The sequence below is a fragment of the Aquila chrysaetos genome, chromosome 4, assembly GCF_900496995.4.
Source record: "Aquila chrysaetos chrysaetos chromosome 4, bAquChr1.4, whole genome shotgun sequence".
Classification (NCBI taxonomy): Eukaryota; Metazoa; Chordata; class Aves; order Accipitriformes; family Accipitridae; genus Aquila; species Aquila chrysaetos.
Window position 1 is genome coordinate 28,193,754 of NC_044007.1, and position 26,120 is coordinate 28,219,873.

Here is a 26,120-nt window from a genome sequence, read left to right on the forward strand (position 1 = left end):
TAAAGCATGTCAGGAGGTTTAAAGTGCAGAAAATACCTGTTTTTTAAAAAACCTTCTAGGGTAACATGAGAAATTATAAGACTGTAAATCTAACATCTGTAGAGGAAAAAGTAATTAAACACTGTAACACCTAGAAAAGCATGATCTGAAAGTGTCTGACTAGCACTAGTCTTCTGCAAAGATAATTATGTCTCAATAATCTCTTACAGAAATGCCTGAGAGGTAATGAATATATAAGAGCTGGCAGGCTTAATTTAGACTTCAAGGGTTTGGCCAAGTGGCATAACATCGAGCTCAGCAGAAACCTGAGTCCTGATTGAAAACCTGCATGCAAATGCTGGTTTTGCTACTCAAACTACCTTGTTGAAAAAAATGCATAGCATCTGATGATAAAGTTTAAAAATAGTCCAAGAGACTTTTGACACAAAAGGCTACTAAAAAAAAAAAAAAAAAAATCCTGGGTCAGGGATAAAATATCAGCATGGACACAACACAGACCTGCATTTCTGCAGGTTAAGGGCAAAAGTTTAATGATAGATCACCTCAATATTCTGTTTAGATACTGTTTTGCAGGGGTTAGTCAACTCTGGTACTATATCACCAGTTATATGCAAGTTAAGCCTGCAGTCCATATGAAGATCTGAAATGCCTCTTTCTGCCCTGATAGTCTCTGAGTTTCAGACTCTGCTGAATCATTTATTTATGAACTGAAAAAAGGAACAAGTAGAAAATCAACAAATATTAGAGGACAGTTGGGTCAATCAGGATCAGAGAGACAGCAAGAACTCAAGTCTAGAAGGTAAATGAATGGGAAAGCATGGTACCAGAAAATAAAATAAAAATGGATAAATGCAGGGAAATTGAAAGTATAAACATTATAATGGGGTTTACAAGACTCATACAGTTTCTTACGATGATGATTTGTTATATGAGGTTGTGATTACAAAAGTCAAGCCAACAGCATTAATAAGACATAGAATAATGACAACAATACAGAGAATATTTAAGTACAGTTATAAGCTGAGAAATAGTCTCATTTGGGATACGCTCTATATTTCTGGTCACCCTAGCTAAAAACTGGCTGAAATTGGAAAATTATGAGGGCCTAAAAAAACAAGCAAAGAAGATGAAGAAAACTAGCAAGAAAAGAGATTAAGGAGACTGGGATCATTTATCTTAGGAGAAGCGTAGGAGAGAAACTATAAAAAAGTATCTAAGTGAACATTTAAGGACAAAGGATGCTTAAAGTCTTAACACATGGAGATTAAACAGATTATGATTCTACAGAAACAACATTTCTGACTGACAGCTCATATTCACATTTCTCTATGTTTTAAATTAATCTTTTCCTGTTAGAAAAATGTTATCCCGAGTTCCCCCACTCCATTTCAACTCTACGGGTTTTCTGATGCTACAACTTCTTAACTACCTGTGGACATACCTCCAAAAGCTTTTGCTGCTTTGCAAAGATAAAGGGCAAACAATTACCAATATTCATTACCTGAGAAGCAAGCCGATTACCCAATAGGAAGACATTTGCTCTCCAACTGCTGGCTGATATGATTATGGACATCAGGAATTTGACACCCTGCTCCTTGTGAGCTGCATAGCACAAGGAGAAATGGGTATTTTGAGCCGTACCTCTAATGCGTGCGACTGGAGTCACGCAGGTATGGCTTCTCCATACCTGTCCTCTGCTGTTCCTTTCCAGAAAGTTCAGTGTAACAGAGTAGCAAGGCTTTGGTAACTGGCCAAATGGCCTTTAAACTCCCAGGCATTTTTTCTTTTACTAATTCTAGTAAGTTTATTTCTTCTTTTCATCCAAAAGTTGCTGTCAGTTAAGAGATGAATCTGTGTAGTATTTCCTGTTCCGCATGCAATGTATTTTGTTAGGGATATTAGCGCACTATGAAGGGTAGGACAGAGGGACACACTGCCGGGCTGGCGGGTGCTCCTCAGGCCTTGCCGGCCCTGCCCAGCCTCGCCTGGGGCCGCCACCTGCACCCTGCCCCGGGGCCCTCGGTTCAGCCTGGGGCTGTCAGTTCCGGCATAAGCTGTCACGGGGCAGGGGGTGACCGGCAGCTCCCGGGGGCTGAAACGGGGCCCTGGGCCGCGGACAGGGGAATGGGGGAAGCCCCAAATGGGGCTGCGGAGAGACGAGGGACATCCCCCCCGACCAAGGCCGGGCCTGCGGAGGCCGCCCCTCCAGCTGCGCATGCGTGTCGGCTGCCCTGGCTCCCGCTCCTGCTCCTGCTCCTGCTCCCGCCCCCGCCCCCGGTAGCCGGCGCTCGGCTTTCCCTTCCCTTCCCCGCCCCTCCCACCGCGCGGCCGCAGCCTTGGCACGGGTCTTGCAGGGACGTGGCGGTCCCGGCGGCGGCGGCGGCAGCAGCAGCAGCAGCAGCAGCAGCGAGCGGGGGGCTTTTTCCTCTCTTCTCTTCTCTTCTCTTCCCTTGCCTTCCCGGCCTTGCCCCGGCTCGCCCGGGCAGAGCCGCCCCCCCCCCCCCCCCCCCCGCCCCAGCGCTGAGGCGCCCATCGCTGAGGCGCCCCTCGCCGCTCTGCAGGATGTGGAAGCTGGTGCCCGCCGCAGGAAAAGGTGAGGGAGCGCCCGGGCACCGCGGGCCGCCCGCCCTTCCCCGCCTCAGCCTGCGTCTGCGCTGCCGGTCCCCGGGCCGGGGGGGGGGGGCTCGCGGCGGCCCGGGAGGCCGGAACCTGCCGGCCCGGCCGTTCCCTTCGGTTGCCGAGCTGAACCGGCGGCGGGAGCCGGCGTTTCGGCTTCCACTGGGGTCTTCAGTCGGGCTTGCTTGTCCGCGCTCCTCGGGCAAAGCTGCGTTGGTCCGGTGTGGACCAGCGGTGACACAAGTCCTCGTCGCTCTGGGCGTTGTCCACGGCTGAGCCTCCGTTTCTTCCCTTGAGCACTGCAGACCACAGCCCCCGTTAAATTTAATAGGGCTTTTCGCTTTGCCAGCCCACGTGGGATGTCTTCAGGTGCTGCTGCAGCCAGTGAAGCAGGTCACAGAGTGCTGCTTTAAAATACCTGAGGCAGAAGTCAACCTCAGGAGTCTCTCCTTTCAGAAAAGATGTCTAAATACTATGTTGGTGTTTCAGGGACCAAGTGTTGAACTTAAGGCATCACACTGTTTCTTGGATGCAGAGTTTTGAAACTGAGTTACCGCTGTACCTTTCTTCATCAGTTTCCTTATCCATAGGAGCTTTGATACATTGATAACTTTCATAATAGGTATCATATAATATACAAATTTCTTCTTGACTTAAATGTTTTGTCTTCTGTATAACAAGCAGTCCTATCACAACTGCATCTGCTCTTTATTTCCTAATTCATTGGGAGTGAATTTTGGATGTTTGGTTTATCTCCTACTGGCAATGGTACCTAATCCTATTGAAATGAAGTGAGTTATCTCTTACTGCCTGGAAAACTCTTGAGCAAGAGCCAAAACACGGGTATTGTTGTTGTATTCAGGATAATTGTTTCTGTGCAGTTCATATTTGGGAAGTTATTTGCCCAGGGTTGATAACTAGAATTTGATCTGTAGTTATTAATTCATTTTCATCAAACATTTCTGGTTCCGTTGACCGGTAGGTAACAGACACCTTTTGGTTGTAGTCAAGCCATTCACTGAAAAGCCACCATGTGGTCTAGATGACCGATACCAAGAATGAGCCAAAGCATAGGTCAGAGACTGAACTTATTATCAGTTTGATTTACATTGTAAATGTAAATCATGTAAGATCTTTACATGTAAGATCTCCTTACATTCATTAGGAGGACATTTTCCTCTGAACCTCTTAATAAATTATGTAAATAAATTACGTACCCTCAAAAAATTATGTACCCTTAAAACTTGTGTTTTGGAAAAGCTATCTTACATCATAGTCTTTTTTTTTTTTTTTCTTTCCCTTCTCTGTGTAACAGTCTTCAACAAGTAATACAAGAGATAAGCAAAGTAGCAGAGTATTAGTAAAAATATATTGTCATTGAAAAAAGTGTGCTGCCACTTTTGTACCTGCTTTGTTTATCATAAAATGTATCATTTTTATAATGGACAAAGTGAGGGAAAGGGTAAGAAAGAGATTTTGTCTATAAACTAAATGCATAATTCTAGTCAGCCTAATAAATGATGTGTGACAAAGCTGAGTTTCGGATATACTACAAACTTCTGAATGTTTCCTAAGTGCTTTGGGTATTTTGGAGGTTTTTGTAAACTGATATTTTTCTGTCTCTTCTTTATTTTCAGGAGAGCCATATCGGCTTTTAAGTGGTACAGAATATGTTGTTGGACGCAAAAACTGTGCAATTTTAATTCAGGATGATCAGTCCATCAGTCGAAGTCATGCAGTTCTGACAGTAAATCGTCCTGAAACAACCCCTGTAAGTAGCCAGCATTTTACTGCATTATCAATATGCTATGTGGATAATTCAGGCTGCCATGACCATACATACTCTCATTTTGCTCTCACTGGTGTTTTATGCTTGGAGTAGAACCACCGATCACCTGTCTTTTCTTAATCCTGACTTTTTTTTTTTCCTTTCTCAGGGTTGCTTGCTTGTGTTGAGAAATTTAGTGGCATAATTCTACTGGTCCAAGCTCCCTTTTATCCCAGAGTGGAGAGTTGCTAGGAATTTGTATTAAAATAATCATAGCAGGAAAATTATGCAGTTAACTTTCATTACACAGGCAAGTTTTAGGTCTTGTTTCTGCAAAGTGCTTCTGTTATCTTACTGCAGGCTTAGTTTGTGTTTCACTTCACATCATTCATTCTGTACTTGCTTAGGGGACTGAAAATAAAAATGTCCCAAGGAGAATTAGCAAGCAGCAATTTACTATCATGTCGGCCCTCTCTGGAAGGAAATGGGAGGCCTGGTTACCCAGGACATGGAGAAGGCTGAGGTACTTGACCACATCTTTTGCCTCAGTCTTCACCAAGTGCTCCAGCCACACCGCCTGAGACACAGAAGACAAAGGCAGGGACTGGGAGAATGAAGAACTGCACACTGTAGGAGAAGATGAGGTCTGAGAGGAACCTGAAGGTGCACAGGTCCATGGGACCTGATGAGATGCATCTGTGAGTCCTAAGGGAACTGGTGGGTGAAGTGGCTAAGCCACTATCAGTCATGTTTGAGAAGTTGTGGCAGTCCAGGGAAGTTCCCACTGACTGGAAAAGGGGAAACATAACCCCCATTTTAAAAAGGGAAAAAAAGAAGACCCAGGGAACTACAGGCCAGTCAGTCTCACCTCTGTTCCTGGCAAGATCATGGAGCGGATCCGCCTGGAAACTATGGTAAGGCATATGGAAAATAAGGAGGTGATTGGTGACAGCCAACATGGCTTCACTAAGGGCAAATCATGCCTGACAAATTTGGTGGCGTTCTACGGCACAGTTACAGGATTGGTGGATAAGGGAAGAGCAACGGACATCATCTACCTGCACTTGTGCAAAGCATTTGACAGTGTCCCACATGACATCCTTGTCTCTAAATTGGAGAGACATGGACTTGACAGATGGACCACTTGGTGGATAAGGAATTGGCTGGATGGTCGCACTCAAAGAGTTGTGGTCAATGGCTCAATGTCCAAGTGGAGAGCAGTGATGAGCGGCGTTCCTCAGGGGTTGGTGTTGGGACCGGCGCTGTTTAACATCTTTGTCAGCAACATGGGCAGTGGGATCGAGTGCACCCTCGGCAAGTTTGCCAACGACACCAAGCTGTGTGGTGCAGTCGACATGCTGGAGGGAAGGGATGCCATCCAGAGGGACCCTGACAGCCTTGAGAGGTGGGCCCATGCAAACCTCATGAAGTTCAACAAGGCCAAGTGCAAGGTCCTGCACCTGGGTTGGGGCAATCCCAAGCACAAATACAGGCTGGGTGATGAGTTGATTGAGAGCAGCCCTGCGGAGAAGGATTTGGGGGTACTGGTGGATGAAAAGCTGGACATGAGCTGGCAGTGTGCGCCTGCGGCCCAGAAAGCTGACCATGTCCTGGGCTGCATCAAGAGGGAGGTGATTCTGCCCCTCTGCTCTGCTCTCATGAGACCTCACCTGGAGTACTGTGTTCAGCTGTGGGGCCCCCAGCGTAAGAAGGACATGAACCTCTAGGTTTGGATCCAGAGGACGGCCATGAAGATGATCAGGGGGCTGGAGCATCTCTCCTATGAAGACAGGCTGAGAGAGCTGGGGCTGTTCAGCATGGAGAAGGCTCTGGGGAGACCTTATAGCAGCCTTCCAGTACCTAAAGGGGGCCTACAAGAAAGCCAGAGAGGGACTTTTTACAAGGGAGTGTAGTGATAGGATGAGGGGTAATGGCTTTAAACTGAAAGAGGGTAGATTTAGATATGAGGAAGAAGTACTTGACTGTGAGGGTAGTGAGGCACTGGAACAGGTTGCCCAGAGAGGTTGTGGCTGGCCCATCCCTGGAAGTGTTCAAGGCCAGGTTGGATGGGGCTTTGAGCAACCTGGTCTAGTGGAAGGTGTCCCTGCCCATGGCAGGGGGGTTGGAACTAGATGATATTTAAGGTTCCTTCTAAACCAAACCATTCTATGATCACTTACGTGTTGCAATGTTTATGGACATTTTGAAGCCAGTCAGCAGGAATTTCATTAATGTAACCATATATAGAATTTGAAATTAAATACATAAAATTTATTTGTCCTTTTAATCCTGCAAATAATGTATAACTACATAGCAAAAGTTTCATAAAAACAGGCTGACAGTGTTCTCATTCGCTGGTGAACCATTTGGGAAATATGACAGTGTCTAACCTCTTCTCAAGACATAACTGCTGTCACTATGCCCTGCAGCTTGTGGAAGATTAGCAGTGCCTGTGGAAGGAAGTGAGAGAAAGTGACTTGGGCACGTATGCAAGGGCTGAATAGTAGGTGAAAGCAGCAATAATAAATCTCAGAGCCTTGGTAAATCACACTAGCAGAGGGTTTGGGCCAGTGAATGATTGCCTACACAGCCTCCAAAAAGAGTGAGTGTAAGCAGCACAAAAGTTCTGAAGCTAAAAATATGTGTGTTTACTCTCATTCCTTCACAGTGAAAACCAGAAGATGGATAATTACACATAGCCAGCCTCATTGTCCAAGGTCTTTATTTAGTGTGGTATTTTGTGGGCTTTTTCTTACTTATCTACTGCTTTGATCCATAGTGGTAGTAACCCATTTCTGATAAAACTATCTCATTATGATAAACTATAATGGCTTTTTTATGTTTATTTTCAGAGCCAATCTCTCTCAGTCCCTACTTTAACAGTAACAGATACATCTAAGTATGGTACCTTTGTCAATGGGTCGAAACTCAATGGCACTTCAGTGTCTTTGCAGTCTGGTGACAGAATCAACTTTGGAGTCTTTGAGAGCAAGTTTAGGTAAGTGGTTTGTTTATAAAATATCAGGTAGAAAATTGCAGTTTTGAAAAGAGTGTTTTTGCACATCATACAACTTGACAAGCGATACAGCAATGATGAGTTTTTAGAAAGCAAAGGAGATGAGTAATATTTTGCCTGTGTTCCATACCTGCTTCTGCAATAGTTTTCCATTACATATTTTTATAATGTAATTTATTTTGACACTTAGGAGATTAAAATTGTTCATAGTAAAGCATTGGCATTTTAGAAGATGTATCATGTACAGTGAGTGTTTTCAGGCTATCTTAGGCAACGAACAAAATCCTAAAACATAAATGGCTCTAAAGAAGGGAGGAAAGTTTAGGGTAGTGAGAGAGCTTGTCTGAGCCCTTGTTAGCTGTTGATAATGCAATGAGAAAAGAACTGAGATAGCTGGAGGATGCTTTGTGCAGCACTAGCTATTGAATGCTTGTTGCTGTGACGTATGCCTGCGTTCTCTTTAGTGAACTCAATTTGCTAATTTTTCAAATTTAACATGGTAGTCAGTGCTATCTGTTTGAATATGTGAAGCACTCCTGCAAGTAAAGTGGCAGGTAGATAGAACAAATACTAATGACCATTAAAATCAATTTTAAAGCAACCAGAAGTTGGCTTTGTTCCTTAAAATTTGACTGTTTTGTCACTGCTGCTGGTATTATATGATTAAAAAAAAAAGGGCATTCTCCTCCACTTATTGTAATAAATTATTTTTGGTATTTTGTATCAACATACCTGAAATGTGGTACAGAAATCATGCTGTGAGACCAGATACATTTTGACTGTTGTACCAGAAAGATTATTTAAATTTCTTCCTGCTTTGTAGACTAAACCAAATCAAATAATGGAATTTTACATGCTGTAATTCCATATAGAAGACTTACAAATATAAGTAGGCTTAAGGTCAAGGGTAATGGCAATGTTAGGAAAAAAAGTTACTTGAACTTGCATTCTACAACACTTACATTTTTTTAAATACTAATCTCTTTTTGTGGACTTTTCTGTTGAGCATACTTTTGCCTTTGGAAGCACGTGTTCAATTTCTTCTGATATTCCCTCACCTTACGGTATTCTTGAAGCACTAATTCTATGTGATGTCTGTGAAAGACCCAAAAGTTGTTAGAAATATTTCAGACATCAAGTCAAAATGTTGTCAATTTTTCGAGTAAAAATCAGTATTTAATTTCTTCAGGAAATTTTAAAGCACAGTCTTTGATCTAGATAAGAGTTATGGGGTGGTTTTGGTGGGGGTTTTTTTGTTTTTTTTTTTTGTCGTCTCCCCCCCGCCCCGATTTCCCTGAGATACAAACATGATAGTTAAAGTCAGGTCTGTTCATCATAATGATTGGCTGAAATAACTAAAGCAATTCTCTTCTACTTATTCTTTTCAGAGTAGAGTATGAACCTTTGGTTGTCTGTTCCTCATGTTTAGATGTTGCTCAGAAAACTGCTTTAAATCAAGCCATCCAGCAGCTTGGAGGTCTTGTAGTGAATGAATGGACAAAAGAGTGTACTCATCTTGTAATGGTATCAGTAAAAGTTACTGTTAAGGTATGTTGAGCTTTTGCATATTGATAGCATTGCTTTGCAGTTTTCCCATAAATGCGAATTAAATTCTAGACCTGCTCAAGATTTTCCTGTACAAAGCCATGAAGTCAACTCTTCCAAGTTTAGAAAGAGGTGTATTTGATGGGAAGTTGGAGGGAAAGAAAATGAAAAAAGCCAGTTTTGAAGACTGTTACTGATTTTCAGCAGTTGCCTTGTACATTTTCATAACTTTGGTCAAGACGGCAATTAAAAGCAAAACTATCCTGGTTTTCAGTAGCAAAATTCAGTATTGTTCTATTTGTTTGTGTGATGTTTTCCACCTGTAAGGTCTTAAAAAGCTTATGTCAATTGAACCATATTCTAGCTGAACTTCTTCCATACAGTAAATACATATTTTTCTGTCTTTTCAGACTATATGTGCTTTGATTTGTGGTCGACCAATTATAAAACCAGAGTTTTTTGTTGAATTAATCAAAGCTATTCAGTCCAGGCAAGAGTTGCCAAATCATGAAAGGTAAGTAACATGTTTTCAATGTCACAATTAAATTTGTGGGAGTTAGATTATCAAATAACTACACCCTTATCTGATCATACTTGACAGAATATGTGATTTATGTAACCTTATTTGTGGAAGAATGCTTAATATGACACACATTTTAATATTCAGGCAATTTTCTTGCTCTCATCCCTAGAGTTATAAAATGAGTCCTTGGAATTGTCTGTATGCTTAGAGATGTTATTGGCTCTAAATAGGAAGTTGTTTTGTTGATATGTTTGAAGCAACATTTACACTCTTTTGGTAGTTAATACGTTTAAATAAAGAAAATTATATTTTTATAAAAGAAATTATACCAAGCTTATTTCATTATGTAGACATGTTTTCCCAGTACGCAGTTTGTTATTATACTGTTATATACAGTAAACTTTGGTCAAAACAGAGTTAGCCTGACCATTGAATTCCCTGAAATAGCAGGCGGTTTTAATTATCTGTTAGGAGATGAAGTGAGACTAATATGCATTGGTCATCACTATATGAGAATAAAATGCTCACTGTTTTCGTGGTTAAATTAACTTGAAAAGGGAATTCTTACTTTGGAATAAACCCATACTGCAGAATGGCCCTTTTGGTTATTTTCTCTATGTAGAAAAGAGTAAAATAATCCCATTATTGTATGCGAGAATTTCATCTGAGCTTGTATTGCTACTATTTCTACCTTGAAAAGGGAGACAGTTGTGTTTTGGGTTTTGGTTTTTTGTGGTTTTGTTTTTTGGGTTGGGTTTGTTTTTTTATATGAACACATGATTTATGTAGGTGAGAAATTTCCATCATGTATTTTTGAAAGGTAAACTGCATGGGTACTTCTTTTTTATCACTTCTGTTCTTTGCATGCTTTGGAAGATACTGTGAAATGAAATACATAATGAATGAAAATTGTTAGAGTACTTGGCATTTGAAAAATAACATGTTGAACTTTTAATGTCAGTTAACAGGGAGAAAAATTTGTGCAATTACTTTAAATGCATTCACGACATTATGATTTTTCTGGATGTATTGTTTTAACTAGGTGGATGCTGGACACCAGACATAAGAGTTGGGGGAAAGCAGTGGTGAAGAAGAATAGAAGTCACTGTTGGTTTTACATATGTATGGATATACATACATACATATTTGTCAGGGCATAGCAATTTAATTTATTTTCTTTAGTGGGTCTGCTGTTAACTATCGGTAGCATAGTTTGAAGAATGGAGGTGGGGGGGAAAGGACAGCTAAGCAAATCTCAGTGGTGCACACATGGTAATGGAAGCAAAGCTGCAGAGGATTCGCAATAAGCTGTGCTTGCTACATGGTAAAATATATTTCACAGAATGTGACAGTATCTTGTTAGAACAATACAGGTGCCAATCTGGAGCAATTGGTAGCAAATATTCTTTAGTTTCTAGATACTAGATTTTACATTTGTTGGGGTTTATGTAATATGTCAAATCAGTCATCTGTGAGTGGTTTAAAGCTCATCTGGTCTTCATTTCTAGAAGAAAGGGGGAATCTTCATGAACTGTAACTTTTCCTTCTTCTTATACTTCTACATTGTTTTATAAGAACGTGAGGAAACTAAACAAACTATTTAGAGTCCTCTCTGAAATATAGGACGTAAGGTTTTCTGGATGATTTTTGTTTTTTAAGTACAAGTAGTAGAAACCATCAAAAGCTAGCAATTGGTTGTGCAATCCGAAATTTGCTTGGTCTAATGTTATCTAGCTGTAAGGCTGCTGTTACTGTCTGTTACAGTAACAAGCAAACAGTGGCTTGGGCTCTTGAAACTGGGGTGCATGTTGTCCTGTCCTTTAATATAGAAGTGACAGTATAATTGAGCTGTTAAGTGCTCCCTAGAATAGAACCAGATGGATATGTTTCCCTTTCTTAAATATTTTTGCTATCTGTTAAGACCCTCAGAGGAATTGAGCTGACTAAATGTTAGTGACAGTAGTAATACATCCATTATGTAGCTTTCAAAGAGAGAGTTCTGCATCAAGCTAAATGAGACAGCTGGTGTAATACGCAGATCTATATTTAAAATAATTACAGTATTTTAAATAGGTGATATTTTTAAGATGTAGCTTGTGGGAAGATATTGAAAATTTGCTTAGCAGCTGTTTGCATTCAATTTCCCAAAATACTTTTAACTTTCACAGGGAATCTCTACATTGTGCACTGTAGCTAGAGCTGACCTGGGCTGGTACATCCGCAAGACACTAAACAACCTTGGGCAATAGTAGTTTGGGTATGAAATAAGAAAAGTATATTGATGTGGTAATACAGGGTGACACTTAATTAAATCTTGATTACTACTGTAGATCTGATCCCCCCAAAATCTTAGAGAAATAAAAACTTTAAAAAAAATAATTAAAACTTCTTTGTGTTTATACTAAGACTTCACAGAAATGCAAACCTGCAGTTTGCATATGAATGTGGGGCTTCTTACTTGAGGCTTTTTATGGTGAAGTATATTACCTCTCGTACTCTCTGATAACCTATGCAAGGAAGAACAATAACTGAAGATTTCACTAATGGCTGCATAAATGCAGCCCTGTATGAAATAACATGTTTTATTACAGCAGTCCAGTGTAAATACTGCAGGGCTTTAAAAAAGCAGGAAAGTAACTGAGCCTTTAACAGAAACTCATCAAGAATCAAAATCTGTTTATTGAAAGATTCAAGACTGTAGAGGGTCTCTTCTGGATAATGGCGTTACTGCAAATCTTATGGGGAGAGTGTACAAGGAGCACTTCAGAATCCTAAGACTGAAAAAGACTTGCCTTTTAAGCTTAGATCAGCATTGGATAAGAGTTTCAAAGGAAAATCAAAGGTTTCTTTGAGGAGGAGATGATCAGTTGAAGTTTCCTGCTGAAATTAAAAAACAGAGGTTTGAAATGTATTTATAGAGAAACTATAGTCCAGTTCCAAAGTAATGGAAACTTCTGTTTCTCTCTTTTTACTTATCCCTTGGTCTTTAAAGATGACTTTGTCCCCTGTATTAGGTTAATAACTGTCACTATGGGATTTAGTATCAGAAGTCTTCTGGCCTGATAACTAATATCCGAGTTACCCTATTTCTTACAACTAGTAGACTTTATCATATCTGTTTCAAATTCAATGCAACAATATTTTTGTAAACAGACTTGTATAGGTTGCTGAAACTTATCAAATGCTCATTTTTCCAAACCTGATGGTTTTAGGCTGGTTAATTTCCATTGTGTACATAAAGCTTCAGGAATTGATCCTGAAGAACACAAAAGAACAAAGATTATTTAAAATTATCTGTAATTATATAGTACGTTTTAGCCTATCATAATTGAATTCCATATTTGGTTACAGTAGAAAATTCACATGCTTATTCTTGTGTTCAGCTATAAGTATGTGAATAGTCACAGTGTCTGAAGAATGTTTATATGTTTACAGATAGTGCATTTTTTTCAGAAACCTAAATATTTCAGCATTTCATGGAGTATGTTTCTTGCTTAGAATCAGCTCATCTTTGCATAAATTAGAAAAAAATTTTAAAACATATCCATGTATATGTATGTATACGCGGATATATGTAATTTATTGTGCTGTTAAACCAGACTTTGGGAGTGTGTTTCAGCACTTTTTTTTCCTGTGTAGTAGTATGAGAAGGACGTATAATCACCAGTCAGAATAAAGGTAAGTAGTTCTATGATCAGCCAGAGTACGTACATAAACTGCTGTTTGGGTACAGATATAGTATAATATCGTTAAAATTGACCTATAGTTTCTCTTCTCTCTAGCATGTGCCTTCACCTTGTTCTGTCAGAACTGCTGTAGTAGTGAATATATGGCTCAAAGATCTTGTAAATACTATCCTGAAATTATCAGTTAGATGCTTGTCTTAACTCTAGAGGCTTTTTATGATGTGGGCATGCCATCATTAACTGGAGCTGAGATCACAGGCTGTGACAAAAATGAGAGCTTCAGGGTAGAATTTCACTTCTGCCTCATCTGTTCCCCAGCTGCACTGGTCACTTTTCTTGTATTGGACAAAACAATTGAGCATCTGCAGGGAGAATCAGTTCAGTTCTCTATCCCACCAGCAAGAAAAGTGTACTTATTTTCTGTCATATTAGTGAGTTGTCATCTAGTATGGTGGTACACAATTTCTTGATTCAATAGAAGAGAAGGAGGGATGGCTGTCCCCACCTGAAGGCTAGAGGAAGGAAGATGAGTAATTTTGTGGGGGGAGGTTACTATTTGCTAGAGTAAGTGCAGAATGAGATTGCAGTCTCATTTGTCAGTATTGTTAGTGGAGAATGTGGATATGTGTACAGCAGATGCTTACAGTGGATAGGTCGAATGCATTCCTAAAAGTGTTGTCCTCTTAGTTACTGAAGTAGAAAGTGTTGGTCTTACCTTAGATGTCAAGAAATTAGAGGCTCTCTTTCTTCTTAACAACCTCGAAAAACTATTTATATAAATAGTTTTAAAAGCAATGCAGTATTTTAACTTCAGAGCTTTACTCTGAAATGGAAAGGACTATGAGTCAGTACTGGTAGGTAAATATGAATTTTTAACTTTAATTTTCTGTTCTTGCAGCTTTTATCCTCCAGTTGATGAGCCTTCCATTGGCACTGAAAAACTGGATTTATCTGGGCATCATGAAAGGAAAAAAATATTCAGTGGAAAGACTTTTGTATTTCTAACTGCCAAGCAGGTAATCAAGCTTTACATTGCAAAAATGTTGCAGGGGTAGCTAAACACAGATTCTGTTCTCTGTGATTACACTCATTCTGGGTTCATCAGGAAAGAAGTATTTCTGTGTATTTATTGTCTTACAGTACAATGGCCTAAGCAAGGTGAAATAGAGGGGGAGAAACAGAACACATCGCATCTGCATTAGTGCATCAGTGATAAGCATTATGCTGATAGTTCATTATGCTGATACTTCTAAACTGACTATATTTTAAGATTTTTTTTTTTTTTTTTTTTTTAATTTGCATTCTCTTTTTAGCACAAGAAACTGGGTCCAGCAGTTACTCTTGGAGGAGGGGAAGCAAAGTTGATGACAGAAGGAAGAAAGGAAACATCTTTACTAGTTTCTCCCGAAGTTTGTGTTGTTGATGTGGGGTTGACGAACTCTCAGATCGCAGGATCTGACTCCATGAGAAACTGGACTGATTCCATTCTGACCGTCTTGCAAAGGTACAGCATTGTTCTCTTGTACAGCGGTAGGCTAATTTCAGAATTTCTGCAGAGATTTAGTCACGGTGTTTGCATACATATTTAAGCAGTGGGATGCTTATAAAGAGGGCATTTTCTTCATTGTTTTAAGTATTTAGCATAGTAACTAAAATTTCTTGAAGCAGGAAAGAAAGGACTTGGCAGTTCTGTGACGATTTGATGAGGTTTTTGTTTTATTTTTTGTTTCGGGTTTGGTGGGGTTTTGGTAGTGGGGAAGGGGCCGCAGGGATGGCTCCTGTGAGAAGCTGCTAGAAGCTCCCCCGGCTCCAAGTCAGACCTGCCTCTGGCCCGGGCCGAGCCCATCAGCGGCGGTGGTAGCGCCTCTGGGAGAACAGATTTAAGAAGGGGAACCGGTAGTGAGTAGGGGGATTGGAACGTGAGAGGAACCCCTCTGCAGACACCGAGGTCAGTGAGGAAGGAGGGGAGGAGGTGCGCCGCAGGAGGGGATGCCCCTGCAGCCCTGGTGAGACGGCAGGCTGTCCCCCCCCAGCCCGTGGAGGGCAGCGGGGGAGCAGATGCCCACCTGCAGCCCGGGGAGGACCCCACGCCGGAGCAGTTGGATGCCCCCGAAGATGGCCGTGTTTCCATGGGAAAGCCTGTGCTGGAGCAGCCTGTGACTGAAGATCAGCCTGCAGAAAGGACCCATGCCAGAGAAGTTCATGGAGGACTGTCTCGCGTGGGAGGGACCCCACACTGGAGCAGGGTCAGAGTGTGAGGAGTCCTCCCCCTGAGGAGGAAGCAGCGGCAGAGATGGCGTGTGATGAACTGACCCCAACCCCCATTCCCTGTCCCCCTGCACCTCTGGAGGGGAGGAGGTAGAGAATTTGGGAGTGAAGTTAAGCCCAGGAAGAAGGGAGGGGTGGGAGGAAGGTGTTTTAAGATTTGGTTTTACTTCTCAGTATCCTTGTTTTGATTTGATTAGTAGTAAATCAAATTGATTTTGTTTTTTTCCCAAGTTGAGTCTGTTTTTTGGCTGTGACCATAAGTGGCAAGTGATCCCTCCCTGTCCTTGTCTCAACCTGCAAGCTTTTCTTCATATTTTCTCGTCCTCATCCCACCGGGGGTGGGGAGGAGTGAGCGAGCGGCTTTGTGGTGCTTTGTTGCTGGCTGGGCTTAAAGCATGACATTTTTCCTTTTTTTTTTTTTTTTTTTCCTTCTTTTTTTTTTTTTTTTTTTTTTTGGAGGACCCAATTCTACAAAAATTTATTATAATGAAGCTGCTTTGAAATTACAGACAGCAAGTGGTTTTTCTTCCACTGTTTAAAATAAGTTAAAAATTAATATATTCTAAGGGTGGAAGATAGATCATCTATGATTTTTCAATAAATATATGTATTTATTTCACGGGAAACAGATGAGATGGCACCTTGAGGTCGTGTGGTTCATTGCTGCCTGATTATTTGCATACAGTGTTTCTGAAGAGCAGCTTCTGTTTAATGAAAATGAGTTTTTGCTGTGGTGGTAGGTTTTGTTTGAGAGGGCAGACTGCGTGTTTTATAGATGTTAGGATTTTCATGATGCCATTTGATTAAAACAGTGAAAGAAAGCAAAATCCTAATCTTTAACCTGATACATAAACCTAGTTCCCCTGAATTTTCCTCCTAAATAGAGAAAACTGTATTCAAGTTCTTCTCATGGCTGTAGTGGGGGGGGGGGTGCCTAACAGACTTGTAAGAAGTGCTCAAATCTTTCAAGTCACTTTTCCGTTCACACACGTTTTTGAATCAGAGGTAGAGCACAGTTGGTGAAATGCCCAGAAATCGGGTAGGGAGAGATGCATTGGCCAGATTAGTGGGACTAGACAGTGGCTATGATGTCAGATATAGAAAATCCTGTTGCAGATTAGAAAATCCTGTTTTAAGTTAGTTAATAATTTTCAACTTCAAACAATTTTAATAATACCCAGAGAAGTAGCCAAGGTCATTCTGACCCTTTCTATTCTTCCTGATTGATGAGACGTCCCTCTTGGCAGGAAAACGAACCATTGACCTGGCACAGAGCAACTTAGCGGTCATAGTGAGGAGGGGATACCTCCCCAGATTACCACCAAAGACCACCTGAGACCCCCACGCATGCAGAGAAGGCATTTGATGTGTTGTGGTTATATAAGCCTATGCATATGCATTAGATAGTTTGAATATGTACTAGGTAGGAGTAGTTTAATAAACTATGTGCAATTGTTACTGTATAAAAGACACACCTGATGAATCTGGTGTGCTTGATTTGGGGAAAGTCCACTGAGCACCCAGACCTGAATAAAAAGTAGTATCTCTCCTGAGTGTGTGAGATTGTATATTGCACACAGGGTAACGAATCAGCTTTTAGGGCAACAGCTACAGCAGCAGGAAGTGTGGAAGTTCATACATATAAGACGTGGGTATAATGATGGATAATTATGTTGACTTGCTGTATTGTGAAAAATTGTAGTGTAGATTGATGTTTCACGAAAGGAGGAATGGAACATTTTGTACTTTGTCATATCTGTGCCCATTTGCCTATTCATATTTGAATTTGTATTGAGAAACATTTTTATTTTTTTGTCTTTATTTTATTTGTATATTAACAGCAAGGATCTCAGGGCTATTCCCGAGGCAGAAATTGGATTGGCAGTTATCTTCATGTCTACAGAAAAATACTGCAACCCTCAAAAGCAGCCAAGTAATAAAGGTAATTGGAACAAGGGTAGTAATAAGTTAACAGCATTAAAGAGGCAGTATTTCTTTTTGTACAGCGGCATCAACTGCTAATGTTCAAGTTCTTTTGTTTTGTTTTTCAAGACCACTAAACAGAATGACACTGTATGAAAAACATATACAAGTCTGCAGAGATAATGGGTTTTTAGTGGTCTTGCAATAAACTGCAATGAAAATTATATGACTCTTAGATGTAAATAAAAAAGTAGCAGATCTAAAATTAGCATAAAAAGCAGACACATAGTACATTGATCTTTAAAGGAAAGGTACTTGAAAACAAGCTTCTGAAGCTCACATTTTAGTGGCCACTGAATTAGTATGGATGTGGTAGTTTGAATTCCATGCTCTCCTATCTTTTATGAAAAGACGGGGGTAATAGGGAGGTAAAAGATGAATGTTAGAAATTGAGAGAATAAGGACAGAATTAATTTGTGAAGGCTTGCTTTTTTTTTTTTTTTTTTTTTTTGCACAAAAATGAATTTGCTTTAGGAAAATTAAACCACACCCCACTTAGTTCAAAATCAAACATAATCTTGACATAAGAAGTAAAACCAATGAGACATGATTGCCACATTTGCTAAAGTAATAGTTTGGGGGTGGACATTCCAAATCTCGACTTGAAACTTGACTTGTATTTGCTAATACAGGAGTAATAAAAATTTGAGAGACAGAAAGAGGTTTTGTTTGTCTAATTCTCTTTTCATGCCTCTTCCAAAATTGTTAGTCTATATTTTGTTTCTATAAAATTGTCAGAGTTATGTGTATAATTCTAGGTTCTATGCAGTTCTACGAAGTGCTGTATTGGGTAGAAAATCCTACAAATTCTTAAAAAATCAAACAAAAACCCCATAGATTTGACTTTACAGGAACATTTCTTACTCAAAAATGTATTTTGAAGAGAGAAAGATACACATGCAGTACTGGCAGAGCTCTGAAAAATATTTTGGTTGACTGGTATTCTTGTATGAATAACTTGTGTATGATCTGTTGTCTATCCAGTTAGTTTAGAAAACAATACAAAATAAATTAATTCTCAGATTAAATTTAAAGATATTGACCCTGCAGACATCTGAACAAATCAGACATGCTGATTCTTGTTTCCAGGCTGCATGATTCAATTGGGTAAACAGACTGTGTTATCAGGCTTTTAAAGGTAGCTATGCTTAGAGTTTATTTGCTAAGAAGGAGCAAAAGCTATTGTTTGGGAGTTATAAAAACTTCTGTGTGTGTTGAAAATCAAAGGGATTGTAAACAAGACGACTTCCTCTGATCTTGTCTCAGAACAACAAATAGCAATGTGTGTAATACATAGTTGCTCGAGTAGGAGACCCTAGGTGTGTCTATGGGTTATTCCTCTACAGGTTACAGTGGTAGAAAAAAATTAATGAATGAATGTATAAAGAATGGGTTTTCTGAAAGGATAATACTGTCATCATAGTCTCAGTCAGAATGAGATGTAGGAATAATGTAAAGGGCTGAGAGATGAGTAGTAATTTAAAAAAAAAATGTACCTAGAAGCACGAAGAGACATATGTTAAATAGTAAATGTTAGTATCCTTTGGCTTGAAGGAGACATAAGTGTATGAAGACAAGGACAAGTGAAAGGGCAGACAATATAAAAGATGTTGTATATGCTCCTTCTTTCTGTTTTACAGAGAAATAATGTAAGTAAATAGCAGCAAACGATGTTTTAAGGCAATCCCCTGACTATGGGGATTATGAGAAATTGGCTGTAGAAAACATTTATTCTAAGTTTTTTTTGATAGCAAATATTGGTTCTGTATTAGTAGACATAATCCCAAATATAATAAGCACATGTTAGAGATCATAATAAAGCAGTAAATGTAAGGAATTTTGTGCTCTTGATAGTTATGCATAACATATGTGTTGCATGATTTATTGATTATATTATGTCCATATTAATATACGATTTCCCATTATGCTTCATTTTTATTTAATTAAAATTCCATGACCTAATTAAGTGGAATGTTTAACTAAAACTGAATCCCAGAATATGGTCCTTTAGAACTGTTTCTTTCAGGTTTTTTAAATTAATAAATCTGCTTAATTTTTTGATTAAAATTGCTTTAAGACAATTTTACAAAAATCTCACCTGATCAGTTACCGATGTTTGATAACACATGCAAAGAAACACAGATTTGATAATAACCTTTTAATCCTTCTCTTGTGTTAATCTTGCAGCTCTAACTAAAAGTACTCCTGCATCAGCTGCTGCAGGGCGAGCCATTTCTCAGAGTCTGGCTGTGGATGAAACCATAATGCTAACTGCTGCAGATCACAGCACAGTACATGTTGCTGATACAGAAATAGAAGAGCAGACATGGTAAAGTATTCATGGAAATAGTTTCTAAGCTAATACTTGCAAGTAAAGCAATCTTTTGTGGCAGAGGAACTGTATCATTGCTGTGAACAAAGATATACAGTGTTAGATATGGCACTTACTAAATTGCTGCCACTTGTCTGCAGTGCTATTTCTGCTTTTGAGTGGTAGATAACTGAAGACATCACATAGGACTTGTGTGACTCAGATACAAATGTAGATACTGTATATCTGATTAGACTGTCTTAACTATTACAAATTTTCAAGCCATTTCATAATTATAAAAATATTATTATAGCAGATTTTACAATTTGTTTTTAGCACACGTACATTGTTTATAAGTATGTTCAAAGTACAAGTACAGCTTTTTTAAAAAAGTGATATTCTACAGTGTGTCTCTGTGATAACTTCTTGTGTGTTCACTTCATATTTTTTTCTCTGTAATGTAGTATGGAGATAGAGGATACTCCCCAGATGGATGGACGAGGGCAAATAGCTTTCCAAGATATAACTGCTGTGAAGAAAAACCTTAGCACAAGTGGCGCCATAAATGCAGGAACATCGATATCTAGAGTGAACAGAACATCTGGGTTTAGTCAAAAAAGTCATCCTGTCTCGCCATCTGAAATTTCAGAAGCTGGTAAACCTAGTGAGCATGCTTCACGTCACCAGTCTAACTCAATTACAAATTACTTCCAGGTAGCTAGAAAAAGGTATGTTGAAATGTTCTTGACATTACTTCCCTTATTGTTATGTTGGTGCTGTTTCTAGAAAATAATTTTAACTTAAGGGATGTACATTTAATTCAAAACATACTTAAAAAGGTAATTTTAGGTCAGCTTCCTAGAATGGCAAGCTTTTCCTCAAGGGTACTTATATTCAAATTTCATAATGCAGTCACAAAAAACCCAGGAAGCTGTTATGTTGTGGATGAAGCTAGGCATATTCAGAAATGCTTTTGTAATTTCTTTCTTTTGTAATTACCTTCTGGCTAAGGGAAAGAGCTGAAGAAGGAGAAGAAACATCTCTACCCAAGCTAGCAAAACTGGAGGAGAGGTCATCGCCTGTTTCCAAGTGCATTGAACCAACAGCTTCATCAGTGTGGAAAAGTGAAGCACAACAGCATCAAAAGGAAAATAACATCCTGGCCCCAAACCCAAATTTTGCATTAGAAGACACAGGTATAAAGCTTATGAGGGAAAGTGGCAAACTAGCAAGTGATAAAACAGACACTAAAGCTACTTCTAGTGAAAAGCATGTACCAAAGAAGAGAAAGGAGTTGAATGATTTACCTGAAGATACAGCGACACTAGAAATTGTGTTTGGAAGCAGAGACCTAGACTGGGAAGAACAAATGGCAGATCATGACCAGGAAGCTCAAGGAAATACACAAAAAAAAATATGTTTGGAAGCCAAAGGAAGCAGGATTCAAGAAGCAAATGTGAAGCAGAGAGAGGAGAATAAAATATTGGTAAGTTATATTCTTCTCATGTGCCTAATCTTGAAATTTACAGCTGTGTTAGAAGGTTGCAGATAGGTCCTTTAAGGATGAGGCTGCCTGCATGCAGAAAGTGGCTTTGTAGAGTTTGTTTGCTTAAACCTCTCAAATCACTCTGAACTAAAAATTGACATGATGTATCTATTACATGTGAACATTGCAGTGTTACACCTATCTAAATGTTTTTTCATTCGTCGGGACATTGTTTCTTTGTGAATTGAAAGCTGCTTGTATTCTGAAAGTTTTCCTCTCTTTTTGCTTGAAGTACTGTAGGTAGAACAGCATAATATATCCCTGGCCCAAGAAAAACTTCTTATATTGTATATTGTTGTGTTAATTATAATGTTGATACTTATACTAAAATAATACTCAATTATATTATCTTAATGTAATGAATTTTCTGAAGAAACGTTTAGTTGCCCTCTTCTTTTGAATACCATAGTAGTGTCCAACATCTTTAAAGTAAGAATCTCTAGATGTCATGTGAAAGATTATTAAAATTCCTGTATGAGGCAATTCAAATCACTAATGCCTTCTTAAAAAAAACAAAACCAAAACTAAAACCAACAAAACCCCAAAACAACAGCTTGTGATTAGTTTTCTTGATTATTTCTCTGGTTTTGTTTTTGAGAATAAGGCAATTTTCTAAGAGAAATGAAGAAAACGATACATTTTGAGCTAACAGTAGCACTTTGTTGAGAGAAAAAAACCAAAAGCAGGTTTGTAGAGGAAAACAATGTTGAGACCTCTAGCAAAGTAACTATGAACTATGCAGAGGGGAATAAGAGGGAAGGAACAGGTTTAATTATTGTCTATTTTAAAAATACATGTATATTAAAGCTTACTGTCCAGTCAGTTCTTCTACAGTGTAGGAAGTGTTTAAATGCTGTAATAATAAAGTTTGAATGTATGATTGAGTAACTGGAATTTGGAGGATACCTTTTATCAGATGAGAATTCGTAATTGTCAGTGCATCCTTAGCTCAGACCAGCTTAACAGTCTTCTCTTGATACTTTACTGGAACTTGCTTCTGGCAAAGTGTGAATTTTGAACTTTGTTATAATGCTATTTTTTTTGTGTTACTAACAAGCAAATTTTAAAAGACAAGTAAGTTTTACAATTATAGAGAATCTTTGTTTCTTGCTCTTGAGGAGGTGCTTTCTACCAGGTCTGACTGTACCGAGAGACTAAAATGGCTCCTTGGAATAGTCTTGAATTTTATTATGGCCTGGGAAGTTTTTCTAGTCTAACTTCTTGTCAGGATCATGAAGGAAAACAAATTCTTACGCATAACTAAACTGTTACTTTATCAGATGGCCACTTAAAGATTTTTGCTGACAAACAGTCTTCTAATAGTTTAATTAAGTGACCTATTTTATTCATGTAAATTGTATTTCCAGTGGAATAGGAAGGAGATTTCATGATAGAGCTTCATGGACATATTTATGTTACCTGTTTTCTTTAAGTGTAGATGTACCTTGTATATCTGGCAAGACAGAGAATGTGAATAATTGACTCAAAAACTACAGGGTGCATAAAGCTGATATGATTTTTTTCAACCACTGAAAATAATTTATGAAAGCCAAATCTGGTTTTAAAGTATAGGAGGAAAGCAACCTGCAGAATACTTTCCTATCCTAGTAATGAAATGTCCTTTGTGCACACATGTGCACTTAACATATGAAATTGAAAATGCTACTTTTTATATTCGAAAGCTTTTATGGTTACTTTCCAGAACTTGGCAGGACTTTGAAGATTGTACACATGGATAAAACTTGCTAATGGTATAAGAAAAAAAAAGTGAGAAAATAAAAGTGATTTTTTTTTTAATAGGAAAAAACCCCCAACAATTGTTACAGTCTACATAAACTCATAAAAACTTAAAAGTACCGTGCAGTTTCTTTTCTGTCTAAATATTTAAATTGATTTGAAAATGCTTATTCCACTGTAAAGAGCAGAAAATATTTTAGGTAATTAAATTTGCATTGAATTTAATTTCTGTGTTACATTTTAAATAATCTTTAGTCAAATAGAAAAAAGAGGTACTTGGATCCGTTCTAACTTCAGAAATGAAAAGTGAGATCAGGCAAGAGTCACCAGTCTTGGTAAGAAGCCAGTTAATTATAAGTTTGAACAGCAAACTTTGAGAAGCATTAAGAAAATGCATCAAAATTTTGCTTTTAAGAACACAGTATTCCTGGATCCTGTTTCAGAGTAAAGCAGGTTCTGAAGATTGTACTCCTTAAAATAATCCCCTGTAAATTTGAATAGTACAGTCCAAATTACTGATTGTGAAAAGATGGAGCGAACTGTAGTTCATCTGCATGCTTTTGTAATGGCATTTGGATGAATACTTAAGATGACTGAAACTACAGAAACCTATTGTAATTTTATTAACCCTTCAATCCAGTTAATACTTGTACTGGTGTTTTTGTTAGGTTACTGCTTAAAGACCAGACAAGAACGTGTAATCTCCTTCTCTGCTCTAGGGAGATCACAACTAGAATGGAAGAGATGGACCATTGAGAAAATAGATTAACATACACTGATTAACAGTAAATAGTGTCCTAACTTTGTTATAGGTGAGATGAGTGAAGGAAGGAGGGGAGGCAGAGGAAAATGAGACGAAGCTAAATGAAACTGAAATGGAAAGATTCTGAAGAGACAAAGGAGAGTGTAGCCAGTCAAGAAGGGGGGCGGGATAAAAGCTTTTGTAAAACCTTTTCACATATATACAGAAAACAGTCCAAGAAGAGGGAAGCATACCAAAGTGCAGGGTCAGCTCCGATTAAGGGACTTTTAGTTTATACTTTGCTATAAAACCACTGTACTGCATCTGGGCTGGAGCTGTCCATGAAGATAGTTTAATGTTACTTGTGAACTTGTCCTGCACCCAGACTTCCTTTTTAATCCACATAGATCTAGCCCCAAGCAGCAAAGCATGCATGCAAACTTGATGGCATATGAGCATTTTCACGTACAAGAAAAAGTTGCTTCATTGATCAGATCCAGCTTACAGCCCTAAATTTGGCCTAAATGGTAAATCTGTAGGCTAGAACTGAGCTGAAGACATTCAGCTTTGTCTTCCGTTGAGTTAGCTGGAGTTTCCATTAGAGTAAGCATACTTGATTAAATTAGTCCAGGTAAGAGGCAAAATGGAGAAGAGGAGAAGTAGTTCTTAGATATTAGCTAAACTAAAAAAAAAAAAAAAAAAAAAAAAATTCTTACTTGAAGTTTTATCTTGAAGTAAAATCCTAGTGAAATGAGGTACACTGACTTCATTATTATTACTGCAGTTCTTAATGATCCTATCTTTTCAACAGATGTAAATATGAGAGAAATAAATTTACTGAGCTCCCAGCTCTATTGGTAGTATAATAGGAGGCTGAGAAGTACATCCATCTTCTTGGCTTCTAGCACTGCTCCTGCTTCCCCTTGCCCTTTTGTAATCCTAACTTTAGCTTCAGCTGTGTTCATAAATTTTTTTTGTTGAAGTTTATACTGTTAGATATGCTGTATGTCTGTTTATACACTTGAAGTGCTCCTTCCTTTTTCTTCCCACATAAGAACCACAACAAACTGCAAGATGACTCCAGCAATCTTCCTAGCAGACTTCTGTTGACTGAGTTTAGATCGTTGGTTGTCAGCCATCCGAGACAGAACAGTCAGCTTACTGGAAATACCAGCTATGGGGGAAAGAAAAATTTCAAAATGTTCAAAAAGGTTAGTGTGTATTTGAAATGTTCACAAGATGGCACTATTTAAAAATACTAAAAAGTATTGCCTTAAGATTGTGAAAATGTTATGAAAGATTTTCTTTTTTAAACTAATAATAACTACAGAAAGAAACAATTTAAATACCATATTATACTGTTAACAAATATTTTGCTAAATTGACTGAAGAAGTACCAGGCTGACAAAGGCTTACCTCGTGCTAGATTGTTTAAATATACTTGTACTCTCTATTCCAAGCTGTTACTTGGAATAAGTTTTTAAGCGATGCCTACCATAACTTCCGGTTGTACCTCCAAAAGCTAGCAATTTGACTTCTCCAAAGACCTACGTATAAAGCATATGCTGATTCAGAATCTTGCATTTTATCTACTAAATCTTAGATTTCTAAATAGAACTAAATCTAGTATCTTATAAAAGTAAGATTATTGCTTGCTTGGGTCCTGAAGATAATTTCAAGAAGATTCTGTGTTCAATGTAAAAATACCACTTCATATTAAAAATAAAATATATATATATGGTATAAGATTACTAGAAATGCATTTCAGTAAAATATTATGTAGAGAGCGGGAATCACATAATGCAACTTCCAGCTTTCTGGGAGTATACTCTCAGATAACATTTTAAATTTCTGATAGTATCTTTTCCACCATTTTGTGATAGATGCTTATGCATTCTGATGATAAAATAGAATTATCAGTAAAAATCAGTTCATAATGTTTTCAAACTCCTTTTAATGTACTGTCAAATTTATTTAGCATGTGTAACTTGTCAGATTTTTTTTGTTTTGTTTTGGTAAAAGGAGGGAGTTAATAGCTTTCTTTAAATTTTTTTTTTTCACTTCAATGTCTTAAATATGATCTCTGACAAATGTTATTCAAAGGAAGACCGACTGACTTTCTTCTGTGCTATCTGAATAGACTTTCTGAATTTGTTAAAACAGACCTTTTACTTGCAGTGTGCTTACCTTGTATTGTAACTATAAGAATTTATTGTCTGACAGGTAGCTTATCCAGGGGCAGGACAACTTCCATACATTATTGGAGGATCAGATTTGATTGCTCACCATGCTAAAAAGAATTCAGAGCTAGAAGAATGGTTAAGGCAAGAAATGGAGGTAAGGAATTATTTCTTAAAGATGATCAGACAAAAGCGTGAC

The 26,120-nt window shown here is 38.5% G+C and overlaps 1 protein-coding gene across 3 annotated transcripts in view; it reads left to right on the plus strand.

The window, feature by feature from the left end:
- The first annotated feature begins 2,303 nt into the window (after positions 1–2,303).
- The window catches only part of NBN (nibrin), a 28,329-nt gene continuing 4,512 nt past the window's right edge, over positions 2,304–26,120 (plus strand). Inside the window, exons 1-14 of one of the 3 annotated variants that reach the window (XM_030011127.2) lie at positions 2,459–2,477; positions 2,546–2,593; positions 4,254–4,387; positions 7,237–7,382; positions 8,789–8,948; positions 9,356–9,459; positions 14,053–14,170; positions 14,468–14,658; positions 17,264–17,364; positions 19,593–19,734; positions 20,181–20,444; positions 20,728–21,202; positions 24,797–24,952; positions 25,965–26,078. In XM_030011127.2, the coding sequence (XP_029866987.1) occupies positions 2,563–2,593; positions 4,254–4,387; positions 7,237–7,382; positions 8,789–8,948; positions 9,356–9,459; positions 14,053–14,170; positions 14,468–14,658; positions 17,264–17,364; positions 19,593–19,734; positions 20,181–20,444; positions 20,728–21,202; positions 24,797–24,952; positions 25,965–26,078 (2,136 nt within the window). In that variant the 5' untranslated portion in view covers positions 2,459–2,477; positions 2,546–2,562. Of the gene's footprint in view, positions 2,594–4,253; positions 4,388–7,236; positions 7,383–8,788; positions 8,949–9,355; positions 9,460–14,052; positions 14,171–14,467; positions 14,659–17,263; positions 17,365–19,592; positions 19,735–20,180; positions 20,445–20,727; positions 21,203–24,796; positions 24,953–25,964; positions 26,079–26,120 lie in introns of those variants that run through there. The other 2 variants (XM_030011126.2, XM_030011128.2) reach the window with 2 other exon arrangements.